Source organism: Camelina sativa, chromosome 11, assembly GCF_030686135.1.
Source record: "Camelina sativa cultivar CO46 ecotype springtype chromosome 11, ASM3068613v1".
Lineage (NCBI taxonomy): Eukaryota > Viridiplantae > Streptophyta > Magnoliopsida > Brassicales > Brassicaceae > Camelina > Camelina sativa.
This window is the reverse complement of record NC_141890.1, coordinates 41,544,771-41,564,226: the sequence shown is the minus strand read 5'-3', so window position 1 is coordinate 41,564,226 and position 19,456 is coordinate 41,544,771. Positions and strand designations below refer to the sequence as shown.

The window sequence follows — 19,456 nt, the reverse complement described above, 5'->3', positions numbered from 1 at the left end:
TATATGTTTAACCTAATATGCTATATTTCTTATTTTTAAAATATATTTACGCATTAACACAACAATAATTCTTTCTTATTGATTTAGTAGTCGTGTTTCTTGTAGCAGATAGAAATACAATAAAGAATGAGAGAATAAGAAGTAAAATAACGTCAGAAAAAGAAAAGAAAAGAAGAAGTTAGAAAGATGGATTCAAATCCAATCATAAAATGTATGTAAGAGAAAGGAGGCAAAAGGAGAAATCGCTGACTTGCAACAGTACACATACGCAGTCACGCTGCTAACCATATCACCAACATTCTCCTTCTGACTCCAATTATATCTTATTCCTTAACTTTTACTAGTTTTGCATATTTTTATGTAATTTTTTGTTGTTTATTTCGATATCCTATGAAGAAACGATCAACTTTGATGAGATGAAAATAAAAATATACAATTCTAAATTCTAATGCAAAACAAAGATATAGATATCAAACTACCAACTAAGGGATAGGTTGGCAAAAGATGTTATATAAACAACTGTTTGGCATTTTGATATCACTATCCAATATTGGGGTGTGGAGTATTTTGAAACGTGCCGAGTTTACAATATTCCCACCTGTGGCGGTGGAGTAGGTTTTTTTAGGATTGATCCATAATTTCTCCAAATCAAATTTCAACAACCGAATAGAGAGATTCTTGGAAGAGAAAAGGGAGTAGTAAAAAGGAACAAAAAAGGTTTGTGCAAGTAAAATGACGTTACTTTGGTAGACATTCCAAAGTGAAAACAAGATTGGTGGTGGAAAGAGACAACATGTTACTATGATTGTGTTTCGTTTTTATTTTTTTAACTAAAACTTTTCTAGATTACTTTTTTTTTTTCTTTAAGTACCATTTTGAGTGTGGAGTGGTGAGTATGTGTGCACGTGTATGCTCTTTGTGTGATGGACACAATTATCACTCCCTTATCAAGCCTGCCCTTTTGATTTGTACAACATTTTATAGTTAATTTCATTTTCACTATCCCAAATCGCAAGTTAAATTACCATTCAAATTCCTTTCTTGTTCAAAAAAAAAAAAAAAATCCATTTGAAAAATTATAAAATACTCAAAATTAAACAAGAGTACCATAATTAACTGTCCAGATCTCACGTAAACTGAGTATTCAAAGCAAACATGAAACAAACATTTTAAAGTGGAGAGAATCTGAACATAGTCTAAATGTCACAAAACATCACAGTTTATGATTGTGTTACAGTTACAGCATTTGTACAACATAAGCAACTCTGCCATTGCTCTTTCTTTGTCGGTCCATGGATGAACAACGTATTACGATCTGCCTTTTGCTTTCATCTTTCACAAGAAGCTGGTTCCGACAGAGAGCTCAACTAAATTGTCTAGAATCAGAGATCGGTTTGTCCCAACCTGTTGAGCAAGTTGAAGCTGTTCCTCCAGTGGAAGAGTCTCGTAACTGCAAAAAAATTTCAATACCATAAGAATATGCGTCTATGATTGTTCTATTGTGTGGTTTTCGAGTATTATCCTATGTGCTCTCTCTCTCTCTCTCTCTACTTTGAGGTCCATTTGTCGTACGGCTATTACTACTGGTTGAACATATAGAATGCGAAGAAAACATACTGGCATAGTAACTCGCAGTCGATTATGTTGTCAGGCCCAGATCGTCGAGCCTTCCCACTTGAGCGGAACTGACGGAAAGAGCGTGGGTTTAGACCCGCAACATGAGGAACAGCATCCACGAGCTTTTTCTGGAGAGACTGTAACCTCCGGAATGTGATCTCATCGAGTGGAGCAATGCAACCAAAACTGCCGTCTAGAGTACCAAATAACGAAGCATAGCGATTTGTTTTATCCGCGCCAGAAGAAACCATCTGCAGACGTAGGAACTTTGTCACATGGGCACCAACGTGAAATTCCGCCCTTGAAAGAAGTTTCTGACCCTTCCAGCTCTCGGCCATCTTTGGTGCAAAATAGAATATCTGTAGGGGATCAGTACAAAGTCAATTTACGAGTCGGGTTACTTCACAATATCAATCACGTACATAAGTAAGGCCTAAACTCATCATGTACACACTAGAGGCGATAAGAGAGAACCTTGATATCAGGTGGAATATCGAATAGCTGTTGGCCTGATACCATCACATACACACTAAAGGCGATAAGAGAGAGAGATGCTAACCTGTACATTCTTTTGTTCATCGGAGACAGCCAGGCTAAGCGTACTTCCATCAATCAAGAACTCTGTAGCAAAACAATCGAGGAATCCAAAATCTTTGGCTAGTAAGGTAAGTTGGGACCCTTGTTCCTTCCAGCTAAGAAAGTATATGCTTTGGTGAACATCACCAAGAAGGATGAAATTCTTTACCTGCAAGTAAAAGAAAATTACCAAAGTCAGATCACGCAGAAGAAGACTGATCCTCAGAGCCAAGTCAGGTCAGTTAAATGAAGTAAGCTCAAAAAGGCAACACAGCACTAGGCCAACTGGCCAAGGAAGTAAAACGTACAACATTCATGCTGACTACGTAGAGCGGCGGAGCATCATAGAAGGCAACACTATTTAAGTCGGTGCCATTCCATTTGTGCAAGTTGATTTTAGGACCAGATGATATTAGAAGATGACCCTGAATGGAGGCTACAGCTGATATAGCACCTTTTAGCTCCTTTGAGTAGACTTCGGTAACCTACAGAAAAGTGGCTTCACAATAAATCCAACATCCAAGATGAAAATGAAAGCAAATAAAAAGATTCACCAGATTGTAGGCCCAACATAACATACCACGTTTTGGGAATTATCGCCATTTTTCCCAAAAGAGAAAAGAAGCACACGTCCCCTTGCAGCAACATCCTCCCCTTGGACATAGGCAGTTCCAACAGCAAGAAGTGTTTCATTCTCCCCTGTGCTTGCATTCTGAAACACCGCATGGAGTAGGTTAATGTGGCTCAGTTATTACAATTAAAACAAAGAGATTTGATAGATTTGATCCCTAGATCTGATCACAGCAATATTCTTTTGATTATCATGTCATAAAGATAGAGAAGCTCAACATTCTTCATGGAGGCAGAGAATAATTATATGACATTAGGCGGGTTAGTAGCTAACTCACAAGAAGTGTGACAACTCGAACAGTCAGTGCATGTTCTGAGCTCTGCATTGGGATAGTGGCTTTAGTTTCCCAGGGGCCACCAGATCTTTCTGGTTCCAAAATTCGGATTTCAAATTCCTCTACAGTGTATGTCCGTTGGAGATCATCTGAGCTGAGATTGTGGTTGTCAATCTGCTGACCAGCTTCTTGATCAACTAGTGAAGAAAGAACTTGATTTAATGGCTTGCTGACCTTCAAAAAGGAGAGAGAAATGACATTGCTTTTGTTAATAAGATAAAAAATTAATATCAAACAATGTTGGTCAAATAATTAGACGGGCAATACATAATTTGGCACACAACTTGCTTTTTCCTCAACAAAAAGAAAAGTATGATCTACTAATATTATTGCAGCCAAGAAAGTCAACCAATTTCTTTGATATTCACGAAAGAAATTCAGAGAGGCATCCAGTTATTTAATTTGCAAAGGGTAAATTTCAAAATATGAATAAAGAAAAAATCAAGATAGCTTAAAAAGGAAAACGGGGAGCTGGAACAGCCATCTCAACCACAAAAGAGTTACAAATTCATTGAAGGAAACCAAAGAGAATCGGATCGGGTAAAACAATTTAGAATATATTATCATGCTAACACGCTCACCGGATATGATACTATCAGCGGGTACAAGTTCTTCTCCGCGTAGTAGGTAACTTGGTGAGGCGTGGCCTTCAGAGGAATCTAAACAAGAAAGAACATCAGGCAATCAATGTGATCGATCAGTCCTTATACACTTATTATTTTCCATCTAATCAACATGCAACAACAGTATGCAAAGATGATTTTAAAAAACTAGAATTACCTTCTGCACTGGCCAATAATTATCGTAGATTGACACTGAGGGTAATTGGCAAATCTTCAAAACTCCCTGATACAAGTGAATATGAATTATCTTATCAAAGGAATTGATAGTCTAGATGCCACAATAATAAGAATAGAAAAGTAACAATAGAAATGTGGTGTAGACACATTATTAAACCTGTGATGTGACATATATGAACCCGTGATTGCAATTCACATTGTGAAGAACAGTAAAGGCCGCAATAGATCCATCGCACAGCTGAAAAATTTATAGCATGAAATGAGGAACTTGATTCAGAAAAACCAAAAAAAAATTAACAGATTAAAATGATAGGTAGCATACCTGTGAATGAAACCGAAGTCGCTCTCGGAACAACATACACCACCCTGGCCTTGAGCCGGAAAGAAATAAACCCTGGTGACCACTAATATTCTTGAACATGGTAATTCTTTTGGATGCAACTCCATCTGAAGTCTCCTCTCTTGTAGACGTGTCCAAGGGGATGCGTAGAAATTTCAGATTCCTAAGCTTAGAACTATCAGAGGAATTTAAAGCAGCAGGATTTTCCGAAGATAAACTATTCTCTGCTTTGATACTATCAACACCCTCAAATAGGTACGCATGGTAACAAAGAATTGTGCCATCAGCCAATACTGCAAAGAGAAATGGGCGTGTATGATGCCCAGACCATCTTTGCATAGCTAACTCAACGACCTTTGTATCCTTTATCTCCTCATTCCTTGACGAAGCATTCTTCTCGGAGCTTTTGTTAAGTTCATACTCTAACTCATGAATAGGCATATCACAGAGGTGGCGTCTTCCAGACGCAAATTTATCAACAGAGAACACACAATTAAAACTAGGCACATCAAATATCTCAAGGGCACCACTTTCGTAACAGAGAACACAGTATATGTCACCCTGATCTTGAAGTCCACCATCAGCACTATCAACCTCTCCAACGCCTGACGAAAGCCATGCATCAGTGCTAGCTTTCCTTAGCCATGGTTCTGGTCCTTTATCATGGTACAAAGTACAGGCTGATATCTTCCGTTTAGAGCCTTCAAGTACAGATGGACTACTTATGGAAACTGTGCAAGTCGAAGGATCTGTAATTTAAAGTTTCATAATAGACTGCTTGAGTAAAATGTTTCAAGATACTCAAGTTAATACACGATCATCAATTGCAATACGATATTCATCTTTCGATAACATACCTCCAACAAGCAGACGAATACTGTCATCTGTCATTCTAAGTAAAACATATGGGTCAGCGATTGAAACAGATGACACAGTGGAACTTTCAGAACCGGAATTTGATTCTGAATTGGGAGCTCCAAAGCTTAATTCTTGATTCATAAAAGAACCATCCAGGATACGGGCACCATGCTCAAACACCTGGATTACTCGACGTCTGAAAAAGAAAGATGGAAATTAATATTACACTATTTAGTATCTCTTACAGCTGCATAAAGTAAAAACAACTCAATGACTGAAAAGCCATGGATAGAGCTTACTAGACATCGGGAATAATAATAAAAATAGATAATTGTAAAGGAAAAAAAATGCTTCTCTAACAAACATATCGCAAAAGATGCAGCAAAAAACATAATAAGGCAGCTAATTACCTTCCGAATAGATTTCCAGCAGCAATTGTTCTTCCCTGAACATAATAGTCAACACTCTCAGTGACTTCTGTGAGAAGGTCAGCAGTTTCAAGTACCTGAAAAGCCAAACATTGAAGGTATTATTTCTATGGATAATAGACGGATCTAATGAAATACGACCACAGTACAGAAGCAAAATATACCATCGTGCGAGCCTCCAAACTTATAATCAAATAGGCATGATATTCATCTTCATCAGCAGCAATTTTAGAAGAATCGACATTGTGACCACGGGAGCTCTTGTGATAAACTGTCCATATTCCTTTGCAGCCTGGAAGTTCAACCTACCCCACAACAACATGCGGAACAGAGTGCTTAGGATTGAAGAGACTAGGTCACATACAGAGCATTACTAAGTAAGATCGGATACATCCCCATTTTTCTACAGTGAGGTCCCCCTAAGTTCTAACTTGTACTTTTCACAAAATAATTTCCACTTTTCTTTTCTATATCACTACTTGTGAAAAATATAACCCCACGAGACTGTCCTAATAATGCCTTCCCTTCAGAGCTCACTACAAACTAATGCTATTTACATGAAATGGTCTATGCCACAGTAACGGGAGTAAGGGTTTTTAAACTAAAAGATTCACAAATGGAAAATTCCCATTCTTCGCATATACCAGAAACAATTTGAGATATAGGCATACCTCAGTAATCATTTCCGGTCTAATTGACTGCCGAAGAACACATAAAGCACCATTCTTCCCATGACCAGAGCAGCACACCTAAATGCCAAAACACAGATATTTAGTTTGGCGTTTACAGTTCTTAGAGAAACACGAGGCAAGCATGTAAACACTAAAAGTTGTGGAATAATAGATTTCATTGTTAAGTAAAAGAATACTTCAAAAATCGATATCACTAAATTACAAACCTAAGCAAGTTATACTTTAAAATAAAACATTTCCAAGGCTAGTATAATATAAGAACTTCTAAACAACCGGCTCACCAATTCATAGTTGCTCTGTTTGGAAACCCCAGTGGCATTTGCATCAGCATTAATCCTTAAGCCATAAGCAAAATCTTTCACTGGACCAACATTAACTAGTGAATCTCTCACTGCAAATGAAAACGATTTCTGCATTTATTGGAAAAGAAAAGATGAGAAACTACATGGATAGAAGAACATAGGGTATCTAACTCTTATTGATATAATACATGCTGCACAAAGGAAAACTCTTTCTTGAGTAATTAAACTACCGAAGTCATATTCCGTTCAACATGAGATTTTTAGATTGAATGTTTGCTACTGAAATCACACACAGATATATATTTGGAGAATTCTGCAAAAGAACCCCAATTCATATAGTAGTGCCATCTAATGATAGAGAAGAATATGAACCTCAATAGAAAATTCTACAAAATTCTAACTAAGGCAGAACTTGCTACCTGTGCTGAATCGGAGGTATTTGGAGTTGAACCAAACAGTGATAGCTCCTCATTTCCAATTGTATCTTGAAAAGTATCAGAAGATATCCGCAAGCGTTTTGCTTGATGACCCTCACCTTCAATGTCTTCATCCTGCATAAATTAAGGAAATTTTCAGGTTCTGATTGAACATTAGAAAAAAGAAGTTACTTTGACGAGCCTACGAAAGATTGAACTATCACCTCATCTCTCAACCCAGGTAATGATGCTGCAGGCCCAGATCTACAGGAAAATTGCACCAGTAAACTGTCTCCCAACCGGCTACCTAAAAAGAAAAGGGAATTTCCAACACTAGTAATGTCCTGCAAGAAATTTCGTATATTATCGTAGGGAATCTCTAATCGAACTGAATCCCAAACTGAAGCACAAATATGCTAAAAGAACATATTGACTAACCGAAGCAAGCACAGAGGCTTTTGATTTGGAAAGATCAAGTCTCTGTACAGCACTTCAAGAAATAAAGTAGTAGTCAGTTTCACAAATTATAAACAAAATAAGTTGCAGCAAGATTTACAAGCGTCAGCAGAGTTATTTAAAGAAGATCAAAATATTACCGCCCATCATATATAAGAGTCAGCAGTAACAATTCCCCTGATTTTGTTGACAATAGGGCCACATCGTTTGAAATCCAGGTTCCATGGGCAGCATCGAGTTCCACACTGAAATTCGATGTAGGCAGTTCTTGACTGAAAGAAATCAGACACACAAAGAGAAAAAAATATGGTTAACAGTATAAACAGATCTTTACAATTGTTAAAAGTTGATTCTAAGCTATTGAATTCTAAACTAAGATTGAGGTACCAAGATTATATCCATAAGAAAAACATGTTTTGAAGAGTGGAGAGTGTGCGATAAATATGTACCTGCTATCAGCTAAGGAGGCATAATTGTTCAGTGCCAGAGCACAAGAGGCTGACTACAAAAAAAAAAAAATGGTATCTCAGATGTGTAAGTAATGTAGAACTTTATCTTCAATAAAAGAAATATCAAACGTGGTGGAGTTGCTGGAATTTGTTGAATTTCAAACAATAAACAACCAAAAGCTAAGTAATATAGACATACCTGACTATGATAATGGATTGTATTTGCGCACAACACAAGAACACCTCCAATCGGAGATGGTACTGCAAGTAGTTTGTAGGCATCATGGGGCAAATTCTGGAAAATACCAAAAGAATAGGAATAAGCATGATCAGGGACTAAAGTCTGCCGAAGGGCTTTTTCAGAAGGATCATCTTTCCAGTATGCATAAAATAGCTTGTTATTTCCTAACGAAAGATTAGCCAACCCTTTGAGCATTATAAACAAAGAACAGAGAAGAAAAGACAGCTGATTGCAAAGCCTAGTCATGTAACAACATTGAATATACGATAACCTTTAATATGACTTTCATTTCTGCTCTCAGCTTATATTTGAATTCTTGGGAAGAAAATTATTTTTGAGGTAGAAAGAGGAAGCTAAGAACATACAATAGCTGACCAGATGACTGGGTGTTGTTTTAATGTTGTATTGATACTAAGGGCAGAAAGCATGCAAGTATGGTGCTTCCATGAAACTCGCCCAGCCCAAGTATGCTCTTCTTCCTGAAGGATGACAATTACAGGCTCAATATAACCTGAACAAAAAACAAGATGCAAAAACACATAATTATAAGAGGAAACACCATTTTTTTTGTCACATAATACATACTGGGAAAACCTTGCTTGCTAAACCTACCATGTAGAAAAACAAAATCTTTGACGTGTTTCATTTCCAGATCACGCAAGTTGATTATGTAAGATGATTCAACTCGAGCAGAGACTGTCCCTCCAGAACTGAACGCATCATCATCTCCAACTAGTTCAGAGCCAACCTGAAACACAAAGCATAAAGCTAGTAAAAGAAGAGATAGAAGGTTGGAAACTTGTAGCAGATGAAGTGAAAAATTAAACTGAAGCTGATCAAGGATGCCAAAAAAATAAACCTGGGAAGCCTTGAGTATGATCATCTGCAAACAATAAACAAGAACGCCGCCACACCTGCCTTGGGGATCTACTTTTACCAAGGGGCCTCTTGGAAAAGACACTCTACCTCTTTTAAGATGAAGCCAATCTGGACCCTCAAAACAATGCATCGAACTGAAAAGGAACCACAGATTCATTAGTATTTGTTAAAGTCAAGTATGGGAGGCAATGCTACATAACTTGGATAACTAGAAGAAACAATCAGACAAAGACAATAAGAATGCTTCAGTATAGGAGCCTACATAACTTGCATAGCTAGAAACAATAAGAATGCTTCAGTACAAGACCAAAATTTGAGAATTATCCAAAACAGTTGGACACAGAATATCTAGTATATAGGTCAAAAAGAAACAGTCCGGATGCAATCAAGCAAACAGATGCAATTTGAGAGGAGACAGAGCTGAAATTCATATTCCTAGTCCGACCAAAAATAACAAAAGAAGAACACACTCACGTCATTCTAAGGCTGTGAATTGAATCATCAAACTCAAGAACGGAGATTTTGGCGTCACGAAACGTCACTACAATCGAATCTCTCCCTTTGGAAGAACTCCCACCCCCCATAGGTAGAACCGCAATTGACTCAACGTTACCGTGCAACCTACAATCCAATACAAACCGCATCGTCACTTCGAAATCAAAGTCCCAGATTGAAGTAACTTAAAGGTTGAATTTGTCAAAAAAAGACATACCTATAATGGCACACAAGCTCGAGATAAACACCAGAGAGACCATCCATAACTCCACCACGCTTAGCAACAAGCTTGGGATTCCTCAGCTCCTGAGTATTTCCTTCCTCTTGAGCCCTAACCACGTACACCTCGAGTATATTTGCGGCGGTTATAACGACGTTGGGCAATGGACGGATACCTCGCTTAGGATTAGACCACTCGGCTTCAAGATCATCATCGCCGGAAACAATCGGAATCTGTAGCGTTGAATCGGAGAGAGAGTGGGTGATATAGCCGGAAGCACAGTTCTCAACGCCGGTCGGCCAATGCATCATCTTGTAGGCCGCGAAACTCATCCTCTCTACCGGAATCTGGGATTCACAGATGAGAATTGAAATTGAACTAGAGAGAAAGATTGAGCAATTTAGGTTTTTCGATTTATGAAGAATAAAAATTAGTCCTTAAACCCACGGGTTTTAATTTTAGTATATATTTTTTTAAAGAAATTGGGAAACAGTTTAAATTTTATTGTGTTTTATATTTTAGCTTTTTATTGTGTTTTTAATCTTTATTGTGTGAAGTGATCTTAGTGCAGTGGCCAAAGGTAAGTCCCACAAGGCACCATCACACCCGGGATCGAGTCCCGCTCCCTACGAATATAGGGATTAAGCTAATGGGCCGGCCTGTTGTGGCCCAATGGTTGACCAAAAAAAAAAATCTTTATTGTATTGTGTTTTTATTCATTGTGTTAAATTTAAAATTTTATTACTTATGAAAATAAATTGGTTGGTGTTGATCTTTGTTTGTGCTAATTTTAATATAGTCCACCACACTAGTGATTTTGTTTGATTTTTATTTTTGTTTTCTTACATTGAAAATTTTGTATAATAGTTTTTTATTAGTCCGCATTAGTATTTAAAATAAAATATGCAACAGTACTTATTTTCTTATCATTAAAAATGGCCAATATATGTGTTGTACGAAAATAATTTTCTTGTAATAATATTTATGTACCTTTTTCAAGAAAAAAAAATTATGTAATACTAACTTTTTCGATTTATTTTAAGTATAATTTTTGGAAACTAATTTAAAATATGACTTAAATTAATTTTTTAAGACATAAATAAACTTTCTTTAAAGCATGATTTTTAAGGTAGGTCTTCTAAACGAATTGTATACCTTTGGTTAATCCTCCAAAACCCAAATAAGGTTTAGGAAATGAACTGATAATGTCACCTAAACCACATCTTAGGTTTTTCGTCGATCGATTTGACGTGTTCAACATACATGTTGACTTCGGCATTAGTCGTTAGAGAGGTTTATTTAAGTCACTCATCGTTTCAGCCAAACGACAAAATTAGACGAAGCCATCCACCACCCCAATACTTACTACTGGATCCAAGTAGAAGCTAGGGGGTCAACTGACCTGGGTAAAATGTTAAAATACATTGTTTTGCATGTAAAATATTGAAGTTTCAGTAGCTTAGTTGGTTTTCTTCAATGTTCTCACACCCCCAAACCCTTGTTCAATACCCTCATTCTACACCAATAATCTGTTTTTCCTATCTTAAATATTTAACTGTGTAAAAATAGAATTATTGACCTGGGTAAAATTTTCCCTGTGTCTGCCACTACTAGTGTATAAGGAAGGCTATATAAACTTTAAAGGCCAAAATAACTATTTTTATTTATGAAACAAAATAATGGAACAAACTATATATTGATGAGGAAAAAAAACAGAAAACAAAACTATATACACATAGATTACATTATGTTTATTAGAAAACAATAAAAATGTATCTAGATAGACATAACCTCTTTGTTTCTTGTCAAATACAACTAAATCACAATGACAACAAAGCATAAAAAGGAAAAAAGAAAAAAGAAGAAGGCTATAAACACCAGTCACATTATTTATATTTTTCAGTACAGGTAAGAAAATAATTTTAATATTAGACTTGTAAAATATTTTAAATAATTATTAATATCCAAAAAAATATTATTTTCTCTCTCTAATTAATTATGGACCAAAATTGCTAATTAGTTTTTAAAAAATTGTAAACTAATCAGAATTTTAAAAAGTAAGATTTTATATCTAAGTATACAATATGATTATTTTTAATAACTCTATTTGAAAGATTTTGTTAAGTTTAAAATTCTGATTCTCCTATCATCTTTCTTTTATTTCATTTACAAATTGTTTTGAAATATCATATAATACATATGATATATAAATATGTAGAATTTTTTCTACATATGTTTTGATTTAAAAAAAAATAAAACGAATATATATTACTCAATCTATGAAAAAAAATGTGTGTTTTAATGTTTCGCATGGCGGATTTGTAAAACTGAATTTATGTGGTTGAAACAATAATAAATTTTATTTGCTCACAATTACAATATTAAAATTACTATTTAAGATATTTCACAAAATAATATAAAACTATAATATACTTCAAAAAAATTAAATATTATATTCTTCTAAAATAATTAGTATTCAAAAAAGATATATGTAGATTTACCAAACAATTGCAATATTAAAAGCAAATATTTTCTCAAACAAAGTAACTTTTAAAAATAAATATAACAATAATTATTATTATTATATTATAATTTTTTTTTTAAATGTTGATCCATGTTTTATAGTACATGATATCTCCTAGTGACTATATAAGTGAGAATCATTTGGCTAATGATCCTAGTAAATTTTTTGAGGACTTTTGCGACTTACTCAAGGGTCCACAAGAAACGACTTATATGGAAAGTAAGGGTCCGAATGGTGATCGCATATTTGCGGTACGTGCGGAACAAATGTATTTGTGGGACAAGTGCGGTTAATGCAAAATAAGTGGTACATAATAATGTTTGATCGGTAAAAAACTACTTGTGGTGCGGATTTCATATTATTGTATTAACAATTAATATAATTATATATTATAAATACATATTATAAATAAATATTATAAGCAAATATATTATAAATTAAATTATTTTATGTATTGTTATTATTTATAAACTTTAAAAAACAAAAAGAAAATTAAATTAATCATGTAATCATGTATATTGTTACTAGTGAAGAAATACATTGTTTAAATATAATTTCGTTTCTTGAGGAAACTATTATTTCTTTTTCAAAATTTTAAATCTAATTAAAATAGATATTATACTTTTTAGATGATATAATTTAATCATATATTGTGATTAAAACTGACTACAGTTTTTCTATAAATCTATTTTTCATATTAAAAATGATTATTTTATAATTTGTGGAGAAATAATGTATTTTTCTGACAAAAAATAATTTATTTATGAGAACTTTTTAAAAAATTTAAAATTGAAAACAAGTTTAACATAGAGTTATTATTAAAATACTAGTATATTGACGTTATTCTCTTTCTTAAATAAATAACCAAAAAAAAAAATTTAAAATTTGTTCATGTGCGTTATTGAAAAACGCTATGTATCTGGTTGCTGAAGAAAAAAAGTGCGGTCCATAACTCCTCCTACAAAAACGCCAACTGCTTTTTTTTTTTACTTTTTTGAAAAACGCAAATTGCTAAGTAAATGTGTGATTGGTGATTTGATACAGATTTCCTAAAAGAAAATTGAAATACGCACGTAAAGGGGGTTCCATTCACAGCCTTAATCTGGGCTTGGAAAGCAAGTAAATAAATCTTTATGAACGGAGTCATGAATGGAGTCATCATCATCAATTCAATTCCGCCCCCCCCCCCCCAACTAGGGTTTTGTACCACCTCTATTTGTTGAGGAACTAACACATGCAATGAAGTGTGAACAAACAAAATATTCATAATTCACATCCTTACTCATGGGGTCAACTCGTCTTTTTTTTGTTGGTTCTCTAATCATCACTGACCACTAAATATATATGAAACTAAAATTGTAGAGACAAATATTATTTTAAGATTTATTATCCTTATATATTGTGAAAGAACTTACTTCTTCTACTAACTACTCGTCTTTAAGCATTTTAATTTTTTTATTAACAATGTATTTACATAAAGATTTCTCTTTCAATGATGATATTTTGAGTAATTTAGCAGTTCATATTATTTTCCAATTATAGATTTCAATTGATCATTTGCAAAGGTTAATTTTTGTAGCAAATAAAGGCAACATATAAGAAAACAACATGATGTATCTTATTTGTCACAAATATTCTGTTGTTGAACCAATTCTCTTGGAATTATCATGCCGTTATGCGTATTGTGTTGGATGTCTCATTAGATGGTTTGAAACAAATCATATATATCTATGTTACCTTTTAAAGTTACTTTTTAAAGTTAATTACATAAAAAATATATTTGTTTAGCTCGATTATCGATGAATGCTTAAAATTGTAGAGGCAAATGTTATTTTCATATTTATTATCTTTATTAATTGCGAACGAACTTGCTTCTACTACTAACTACTCGCCTTTAAGCATTTGAAAGTTTTATTAACAATGTATTTACATCAAATTTTCTCTTTCAGTGATTAGGGTTTTGAGTAATTAAGCAATTCATATTCTTTTCAGTTATGGAATTTCAACTGATCATTTGTAAAAGTTAATTTTTGTAATAAATAAAAGTAAAATATAAGAAAACAACACATTGTATCTTAATTGTCACAAAGATTTCGTTATTGAATCAATTCTCTTGGAATTATCATGCGGTTATGTGTATAATGTTGGTTGTCTCATTAGATGATTTGAAAACAAATCATATGTCTATGTTCCTTTTAGAGTTACTTTCTTCAGTAAATTAGATAAGTTAAATAATTATAATTCTAAAATATCTTAGTAATTATAACATACAATTTATAGTATTGTAGTTACAATAAACTTCAGTATATACTTTAATCATAAAATAAAATAATAATTTATTATTATGGGAGGAACTTGTGCTAATGTTGTTCAATGTTCACCATAACAATAGCATTTGTGAATATATATCATAATAACCACTCTTGTGGTTCTGGTTGTGCAAAGATGCATATAGCTAAAGAAGCTAAATTAATATATTGTTTGAGGATTAAAAAACTGCAATTAAAAACAATAAGTGAACATAAAGTTTTTGATATTCTAATTTATTCATTCTATGTTGTAACACAATGACAATGGATGCAATTTCCAATTTCAAAAATGATTTATTTAAATAATTAACCTTAATGATATTAGATTAATACTGTTTAAGACAATAATATTGTTTAAATAAATAAACATAAATTTTACATTAAAATGAGTCCATTATTCTACACAACGATTTCACAAAATATTATCTAAATTCTTTGCTAATATATGTGGTGTAGGATATCATTGTTCTATACGTACCATATTCACTTTTCAATCTTCACATGCATATGCATACAATTTGAATAAACTTAACAATGTTAGTAATATTTGCTAATTTATTTAATGCGATATTAACACTATGTTTTCCAATAGAAACTAATAAAGTAGTAAATTATATATGTTCAATCATATGTCATAATATGCATTAACTAAAAATTATATACGTCATTCATAGAATAGAATGAGAAGGACGAAAAAACCAGGCAATCAGACACCATTATATGGAACATATTACCCTTGATAGACACTCAACATGAACATCTCCTTCTTCAACTTTACTTCCCAATAGGAACCCTTGGAACAGTAGCCTCCTCAGTAACTCTGAAGCAGTAGCATTTGGAGTAGCCTCTGGGGCAATAGCATATGGTCATCTGGAGCAGCATTTGGGGCAGTAGAATCTGGAGCAGCATCTGAAGTGGTAGCTTCTAGAGTGTTATTCCCCTTCCTCCCCTTTTCTTTCTTCTCTAGCTTCTGTCTCTTCAAGTTGTTCTCTTTTTGCTTGTTCTCCCTCATGACTTTTTCAATGAGCTCATCCTCCTTTTTCTCTAGCTTTTTCAAAGCTTTTTTGAGTTGTTGCTTGTTATTTGCCACTTCCCTAAATGTTCAGCAGTTTTTTTCATCCCAAACTTGATCCACTTAGAGAGAATCATCTTTATGATACTCTCCACGTCATCCTCCTCCTTGTTCTTCTCTTTCATCTCTTTGTCTATCTTATTCTCTTTAAGGTTCCAGAGAATGGCCAATTTTTCTTAAATCTTAAAGAATTTTTGTATCAAAGCTATCTTTCTTGTTAGTAGCTTCAGAAGAGGTGCACTTGGTGTAGTTGATCTTACCATACTCAAGCTTAAAGTGATGTATGACACATGGGTATGTAAAAGACATAGATCCATCATTTTCCCATGATATATCAGCTGCATCCGCTTCTTTCTCCTTCTCCAGGACCAGAACAATTGGACCTTGCATAACCACCTTCTCCAGAACTCCCTCTTTCTCATCATGATTCTTTGTTTCCTTCTCCTTCTTTTTCTCCAAAACAATTTGTTCAAATCCTCTTGTCTATGTTACTACTTTCTTAAATTAATTAGATTATAAATTGAATTTGATATACTATAATTATAAAATAAGGTAGTAACTCATTAATTTAAACAATAATAAAAAAATTTATGGGAGACAACTTGTGCATACGTTGTTCAACTATGCATATGGTAGCATTTTGTATAAAAATAGTGATTCAGCACTATAAGAAGTAAAATCTGATATAAAAGAGGAACTTGTAATATTTGTGTTAAAACAACATATATGGAGGCTCAAAACAATCATAAAATCAGATTTTTTTGGTGGCGAGCTATTTTAAAAGCCTTCACTATGTCGAGCATTTAAGTGTCCATGGTATTCTCATGAATCTTTGTTATCAAATATTTGGAGTTGCAATTGAACTATTTGCCATGTATTACTCAATTTCATTGTTGCAAAACATTTTTTTGCCTTTGATTACATTCCTTGGCCGCAAAATGGTTTATCTCCTTCATTTTTCTGAAATATATGTATTTTTGTTGAATGTTATATAGATTATGCTCTCTGATATGCTCAAATTTATCCTAAAACTATTATCTCAAATAGATCAATTGTAGTACTTAAGGGTCGAATTCGATACAGACTCTGGATTACGCAATAGATTATCTAGTTTCAAATTAACCTACACCAAATAAATTGTTTTGAAATAAAATGCAAGAAAATAAATTAAAAAAAAGAGTGTATTCAATAGAAGGAGACATAAGTTCATGGAATTTCTCAAGTAATTCAGAATTACAGATTAAAATGTCACAACTAATTAAGAACATATTCTAAAAATCAAATCACAATGATAAATTAACTAGCTTTTGTTGCGGGTTTTATCTATGTCTAAATCTAAAATTCCAAATTTTTTTGCTAAATTCAACAATTCAGACAAGCATTAAATTCAAGTTTGATAAGTTCACAAAGTCTCTAAACCAAATTTATTTGCGAATAGGTAGTTTGCTTATCTAAGATTATTTCTAAAATCTCTAAATTTGTCTAAAACATACATAAACCTACAAAGACTTGAAATATACTCTAAAAACACCAAAAAAAACTCTATAAATAAAACTTCTATCATGACCAAAAACCCTATATACCATGATATATCAATCTCATTCCATCTCGTATAAAAGAAGGTATTCTTTGAATTTTGTGGATGATATGGAAGAACTGTAATGCAATAATTTTGGAATGTAAGAAAGTAAACATCAGGAGGGATACAAATATACATACTAACTCTGAATTGGTAATGAAACCACTAGCCGCAAGAGATTTTTGAAGGGAAAATATTTTAAACCTCATAAGAGAAATTTGACATGTAATGTACATGACAAGTCATTAAGCATGCGAGCGTGAGTCATTAAGCATGCGAGCGTGAGTCCGACGAGATCATACAAGTCAAGTTAAATGTCATTTTAGAAATGTTTTTGTTTTGTATGACTGTAGATTTTTTTTTGGGACAAAATGATTAGGGTAGAAATAAAAAAAAAATTGTATTAGTAGAAATTAAACTTGGTGATATAATTATTGTCTTAAGACGGTGATTACGACAAAAATTATATCACTGAGTTTATTTGCGGTTTGGGCATTGTACTAATTATAGAACAGCTTAGCCATATGTTTTTCTTCATTGTCTCCCATCGAAGCAAAATGTCAGACCTATTGGACGCGTCAAATTCGCTTTTCCGGCCCATATATTCATTCATACAACAATGCCAACCACTATGAAATACACTCAGCTGATCAGTAACACATAAGGTTTAGACTTTAATTAGAAAAATATATATACGCTGAAAATTATTATAGAATTTTTGTGTAAAAAAGAGACTCATGTTAAAAAGGGAAAGTAAAAATTGATGTGAATTGGTTTTCAATTCAATGAAATCAAATTTAAATAATACAACTAATTTTAAAATTTAGAACCTAGAATATAGAAATAAAACGACGAATGTCATTATGAAAAATAAGTTATATATCTCAAAGTGTATTACGAAAAGATAGTTAAGATTTATCAATTAAATACTACAACTACAAGTACATGAAACTTCCCCATGTTAGGCTTTTACAACAGAGCTACTTTTTCTTCTTAGGTTTAAGAATAGGAGGGTTGATGTATATCCCCATGTTAGCTGCAGTTCCTGCAATGGTTCATAAGTAACAAAAACGAAGCTGGAGGTGTCTTGAGGATAAAAGTGAAACTCTTATCCTGAAACCACACATGTAAACAACTTCATGAAACACCAACACATGGAACTATATTTATGAACCGTACGTAACCAATCACCATTATTTAAAAACCAATCTTTTGACGAAAAACTTCTCTTCTCTAGTTGAGAATTTAAATCGGATATAAAGATTTTAGTAAGAGAATTAAAAAAAGATTAGGGTAGAAATTAAAAAAACTAACATCGTAGAATGTGCTTACAACAGGAATTATATCACCAAGTTGATTTGCGGTTCGGGCATTGTACTCCTTGGAGAAACGCTTAGCCATATCTTTTTCTTGATTGTCTCCCCTCAAAGCAAACACCGAAATAATTTGTTGCCCCAAAATTGCTTTTCCGGCCCATACATTCATTTTTACAATTCCAATCACTATGAAAATATATACACGCATCTCTCTAATTAAGTAACGCTTAGAATTAAGGGTTTAGACTTTAGAAGAAATCGGTAGTGAAAAGATATATTTTACCTTTTTTGGTTTTGTCTCTGGGTCTCAGGGAAGCCATGGGGAGAAGGGTGAGAAATCTCGGGGTTGAGGAGAGAAGTGGGGACTTCTTTCCTAGAAACTGAACGGAAACATTTGTTTTGATGGTTAAGTCAGCCGAAAGATAACGTGAGAGCTTAGGGTTAGGATACAAAGAAGACGAAGTGCAACTGCAAAGGGTTCGTAAAGAAGAACACGCCATTGATTCAGAGCGAAGAAGCACAAATTAGCTAGGGTTAGTACGTACCTAGAGTGCGAGTTCATGTAATAATAAGTAACTTTCCTAATATAATATTTACAATATGGGAAAGTTTAAGCGATATATATAGCAGTTTGCCAGTTTTTTTAAATAGGAAGATTTGGATGATATTGCAGTTTTGCTTACTCAGCATTCGAAAACATTGATCTTACACGAAAAAACGTTAAACGTTCGACAATCACAATATATTATTATGCCATCATCTACACTTAGTCAAAACTAGACGTAGATTTGAAAAGAATTATTATTTTTGGTATAATTCAATTTTTTCGCTAGTGTTTATATGTTGTTTGTAAAATTGTAATTCAAATCTAATGGTAGTGATGAGGTCAGATACTTCTCCATTCTACATATTTTATTTTGCT

General features: G+C 33.4%; 2 protein-coding genes across 3 annotated transcripts; both read right to left on the bottom strand.

Annotated features, from left to right (window-relative positions):
- Positions 1–1,067: 1,067 nt before the first annotated feature.
- On the bottom strand, positions 1,068–10,230 carry LOC104725669 (cleavage and polyadenylation specificity factor subunit 1). 2 transcript variants are annotated; one of them, XR_015572960.1, is made up of 26 exons: positions 9,732–10,201; positions 9,494–9,640; positions 9,000–9,153; positions 8,753–8,888; positions 8,506–8,651; positions 8,099–8,194; positions 7,900–7,952; positions 7,591–7,722; positions 7,433–7,484; positions 7,219–7,338; positions 6,998–7,129; positions 6,558–6,686; positions 6,256–6,333; positions 5,749–5,889; positions 5,567–5,661; positions 5,156–5,352; positions 4,281–5,047; positions 4,116–4,196; positions 3,939–4,004; positions 3,740–3,817; positions 3,102–3,327; positions 2,774–2,905; positions 2,502–2,678; positions 2,177–2,362; positions 1,618–1,976; positions 1,068–1,450 (listed from the first exon to the last, which is right to left on the bottom strand). XR_015572960.1 is itself a non-coding variant. In XM_010444367.3 (26 exons), the coding sequence occupies exons 1-26, from the start codon at positions 10,064–10,066 to the stop codon at positions 1,336–1,338; spliced, it is 4,335 nt and encodes a 1,444-aa protein (XP_010442669.2). In that variant the 5' UTR covers positions 10,067–10,230; the 3' UTR covers positions 1,068–1,335. The 2 variants fall into 2 exon arrangements, 1 of the variants encoding a protein (XP_010442669.2); XM_010444367.3 differs by having other exon boundaries at positions 3,102–3,332; positions 9,732–10,230.
- Positions 10,231–18,198: 7,968 nt separating this feature from the next.
- Positions 18,199–19,034, bottom strand: LOC104728802 (large ribosomal subunit protein uL11c). The gene is given in 4 exon segments (XM_019232077.2): positions 18,199–18,274; positions 18,276–18,331; positions 18,533–18,720; positions 18,818–19,034. Coding segments are annotated over 4 exon segments (537 nt in total).
- Between the last annotated feature and the right edge of the window lie 422 nt (positions 19,035–19,456).